This window comes from Otolemur garnettii, unplaced genomic scaffold, assembly GCF_000181295.1.
Source record: "Otolemur garnettii isolate 467f Iridium unplaced genomic scaffold, OtoGar3 scaffold00078, whole genome shotgun sequence".
NCBI lineage: Eukaryota > Metazoa > Chordata > Mammalia > Primates > Galagidae > Otolemur > Otolemur garnettii.
In genome coordinates this window covers 9,362,677-9,367,641 of record NW_003852473.1, presented here as the reverse complement: position 1 = coordinate 9,367,641, position 4,965 = coordinate 9,362,677, and the positions used below count along the sequence as shown (strand labels likewise).

Here is a 4,965-nt window from a genome sequence, read left to right as displayed (position 1 = left end):
TCAGTGAGTCCGAATGACTTGCTGAGGCCACAGTTTGCTACAGAATCTTATATTTTATTCTGTTAGCTGGACCATTTCCCTGTATTTCCAGAAACTCTGCCTAGAGATGCTTTCAGATTCTTTATCATACACATTATCACACTGCAGAATTTGTGTCGCACAGAACTAGATGGGCGGCAGGAGCACCAAGTCCCTCTGTGGTCTCAGTCACTGTCCTGGCCTGGTGACCACGGCACACGCCCTGTGCTTCTCTGTGCTCTGGCAGCAATACTGTACTAACCGTCCTTACCTCTCCCCCCACCACCACATTTTTGTCAGGGTCCAGTCACTCTGCTATCTTGTCTTTTTCCTCAAAGCCCCTCCTGTCTGTCCCCTCCTTTATTTCTGGCAAATACCACTTTGGGAAACTCTGTCTCTGGGTTCATCTACCTAAAATCCATGTATCTTGCTTGATATTGTATCATATTCTCCACAGCATGAAAATTGCAAACTTCATCAATGTGCCAGGCCCAAGACCAGGCCCAAGAGCACATAGACAGCACTCCAGGCACTCCCACTTGGCCTTATGCCACCTAAGTCATCCACCTCCTCTCTACGAGCACATGGTTTGCTGCAGTTGATCCTCCTGTCTCCTGAGCAGGTGGGATGCTTAGAGTGGACACCCAGTTCTGTTCCTCTGGTTTGCCATACTCTTACAGTATGCTGGTCCACACCTTCAAACTGACATTTAGTCAGAGACCACCCTTGCCCTGTTAACTGAACTTTTCAAACCACAGCCTTCTTTCCCAGCTAATGGAGTTTCTGGAGGCACAGAACTTCCTATCTGTTCCCTCAGCACCCAAGTGTGCTTTGATGACTTTACTATGCCAACAGATGGCACTTAACAAATTTGTTGGCCGAATGAATGCGTGAGTGAGTGAGTCTTAGTAAATGTCCTTTTAAATAAATTGGCTTTGTAGATTTCTGAGTCTAGGCCTCCTGAGTATATCAGGGATGAACACCTGAGTTTATCACAAGAGACCATCTGATCTAGTTCCACCTCTGACAGGACATCCAGTGACACAGAGAAGAGAAACGCAGAGAAGCATTTTACAGAGTATCTGTCCACCCAACCAGGGCAGCGGGAAGAGGATATGTGTGAGTCCTGGTTTTAACAGCAGCGCAATGGCAAATGCGCACATAGGCTACACTAAGTAAAACTTCCTGCATTGATCATGAGAACACATGATTCCCAGCAATGCTCTTTCAACAAATGCTTAATTAACACCAGTTAACTTCAATAACTTCAATACCATGTCAACTTTAATGCAAGTTCAAATCTTAAATTCACTTACTTTCCTGATACCAATGTTCTTATTTTATTCTTCAAGCTTGGGTTATTTTTCCTCATTCATGTAGAATAAAATTAAACAAGCTCATAAAACATTCATTAGCTTACACATAAATCATAGCTATCTGTGCCTCTAAGTTTAAAATAGTTTTCTTCTTAGTCTGGGATGACTAAATATTTGCTATGGGTATTTCTCCATTTTTGTCACTCTTTTTTTTAACAAAGTTCTTTTCTGTTATTTGATCTATGGCCTGAAATGACTTCGTTTCTCATACCTGCACACACACCTCTCTTTCCACACAGTGCAAAGTGACTGACATAAGCACTTCATTTACAGAGCACATCACTGAGGTCTACGTCTGTATTACGTGAGTCCATTTGGGTGATGTGTGGCATAGCAGACAGCTGGGACTTCATTTAATTTTTTTTTTTATTAAATCATAGCTGTGTACATTAACTCATTTATGGGGTATAATGTGCTGGTTTTATATACAATTTGAAATATTTTCATCAAACTGGTTAACATAGCCTTCACTGCACTTTCTTAATTATTGTGTTAAGATATTTATACTCTACACTTAGTAGATTTGACATGTACCCTTGTAAAATGCACCATAGGTGTGGTCCCACTAATTACTCTCCCTCCACCCATCCTTCCCCCTCCCCTTGCCTCCCTCTCCTCTTTCCCCTTCATCTTGGGTTGCAGTTCGGTTATAGCTTTCATATAAAAGTATAGGTGCTTATATATTGGTTTCATAGTAAAGTACATTGGATACTTTTTCTTCCATTCTTGAGATACTTTGCTAAGAATATGTTCCAGCACCATCCATGTAAACATAAAAGAGGTAAAGTCTCCATCTTTTTAAACGCTGCATAATATTCTGTGCTGTACATACACCACAATTTATTAATCCATTCGTGGGTCAATGGGCACTTGGGCTTCTTAGCAATTATAAATTGGGCTTCAATAAACATTCTGGTGCAAATATCTTTGTTATAAAGTGATTTTTGGTCTTCTGGATATATACCTAATAGAGGAATTGCAGGGTCAAATGGCAGGTCTATTTTTAGATCCCTAAGTGACCTCCAAACTTCTTTCCAAAAGGAACGTATTAGTTTGCATTCCCACCAGCAGTGCAGAAGTGTTCTCTTTTCTCCACATCCATGCTAACATCTATAGTTTTGGGATTTTGTGATGTGGGCTAATGGGGACTTCATTTAAACACTTCATTTACAGAATACATCCACTGAGGTTCATGTCTGTATTACATGAGTCCATACTGGTGACATGCAGCATAGCAAACAGGTGGCTCTTCATTTAAACAGTGTCTTTGATGCTGAGAGTGGTGACTTTGAACTAAAGGCAATGCCAAAGGTGGCTCCTCCCAGTCTTTCCCACAAGATCTCGGGATATCTGCACTGTGGTTGATAAAGGGAGCAAACTGGGTAACCTCTATCTATAGCTAGCTGAGTTTGAGTTTTCTTTTTTATAGTTTGAGATGGTTGAACAGAATGTGGTAAAATTTGTAACTCTATTAAGTAAATTCCCTAATCCATTAAAAAAGCAACTAAAAGCCATTTGGTTAGTTAGGAACTAAAATTAGATTAAATAGTTAAACCATAACCAGCTTCCCAGCTGCTGCATGTCAGTCCCGTTCCTGGTGCTTACGCAGTTGAGGCCCAGCTTTGCTATGGTCATGCAACCAGGGTCACTTTAGAGGGACTTATAGAAATAACCTTTCCTTGACCATGGCCCTTTCTGAGGACCTGCATTTATCACATTTATAAAAGAGTTTTTAAAGAGAGTGAATTGAATACAATTAACACAGGAAATATAATCCTGAATTTGAAAAGACCCATCTAGATTTGCTTTGGAAAAGCTGTCATTGAAAACCCTGGAGCCAAGGGCAGAGGGACTTAGTACCAGAGAGCAATTTCACTGTGTGGCACTTTGTCACAGAGAAAAGCCAGACTCACCTGCACATTAGCATGGACAGACCCAGGTACCTGGTATCTCAACTCATGGGCTGTTGTTTGAGACTTTGGAAGTAGAAAAGGATAAGAAAGGGACCGATATTTTGACTTCATAATCTAAAATACAGAAAAAGAGATGAAAACATTCAAATGAGAATAGAGGTTCATTTCCCCCTATTTTGTGATTATAAAAGAAACTTAGGGCTCAGTGCCTGTAGCTCAAGCGGCTAGGCACCAGCCACGTACACCAGGGCTGGCGGGTTCAAATCCAGCCCAGGCCTGCCAAACAACAATGACAACTACAACCAAAAAATAGCCAAGCATTGTTGTGAGCGCCTGTAGTCCCAGGTACTTGGGAGGTTGAGGCAAGAGAATTGCTTGGGCCCAGGAGTTTGAGGTTGCTATAAGCTGTACACCACGGCACTCTATCCAGAGTGACACCTTAAGACTCTGTCTCAAAAAATAAATCAATAAAATAAAAGAAACTTAGATTCATTTTAAAAAGGGTAAGAAAAATTTTAACAGTTGATGCTTCTAAGTGAAAGGCTATAGGCTACTTGTATCTGTTTTCTATTTCCCTTATATTCCTCTTTTACCTTTAGTAGCAAGTGTGCATTTTTCTTTATTTGTAAAGAAGGATTAAAGGTAATCTATAGCTATAGCAGCGTATAATTATATAATTGCAAATATGAGATTACTGTTTTATAAACTAATTCTTGCCATGTTATGGATATCTTGCCACATCAATACAGCACTATATCATTGTTTTTAATAAATTCATAGTAAAATGGTATAAAAGAATCATTTGTTCAATAAATTCCTGTTAATGAACACTTCAGTTCTAATTTTACTTAAATTATTAGATACAATAGATAGTAAATTACCTTATTAGATTACTTCTTTAGCTTGAAATATGTAGAAATAGTTTTTTTGGACCAAAGTTGCATGCTAACTCTCACTCTACCTTTCTCTTTTTGTCCTATCACTGCCATGTAACTAAATGTCCTACCAATTTACCATCCTAGGAGAAGGGTAATAGAACACAAAAATCCCCAAACCCAACTGTAAATATTAGAAGTTTTTTTTCATCTTTGCCAGTACAGTAAAAGTGACAGACATCCCCTCTATTCATCCATATCCCCTAATTATTGTTTAAAATGTTTCCATTAGAACTTCTGCTCAATTTTCACAATGTCTATGTGAATGAAAAATAAGTGAAACTCCAAACCATTTCCAAAACCAAACCATTTCCAAGTTATCAGAGGGAAAAATGCCCTGTCCTCATTTCAAATGAATAAAGTGGAACTTTAACACCTGGATGATAGCACTTAATTTGTGATGTTAGTTCAGGGAGGCTAAGTTCTGACTGGGTGATGGGGACACAATCTGGAAAAAAGAAAAACATCTGCATCTTCTGTGCTTCTTGCTTTGCTCAGAATAAGCTCTCAGAATCCTGCACCAGTACGACCTCAGAGCAGCCGCAGGACTGGGAGGGCCTTTGAGGCTTGAGCCCTGTCTGCTAAACCAGGCTCCCAGGCCCTGTCATAGCCTCCATGTGACTACTGGTTTTTTTTATTGTTAGGGACTCATTGAAGGTACAAGAACCAGATTACACTGATTTTATTTGTTAGGTAAAGTCCCTCTTACAATTGTGCCTTGCC

At 39.7% G+C, this 4,965-nt stretch overlaps 1 protein-coding gene across 5 annotated transcripts in view; it reads right to left on the bottom strand.

Moving 5' to 3' along the window:
* Window positions 1-4,965, bottom strand: part of PLD1 (phospholipase D1) — a 301,656-nt gene that overhangs the window by 118,532 nt on the left and 178,159 nt on the right. For all 5 annotated transcript variants that reach the window (XM_023515750.1, XM_003794294.3, XM_012807919.2 and 2 more), the window contains one exon: window positions 3,308-3,421. In XM_023515750.1, coding sequence (XP_023371518.1) covers window positions 3,308-3,421 — 114 coding nt within the window. The remainder of the gene's footprint in view (window positions 1-3,307; window positions 3,422-4,965) is intronic.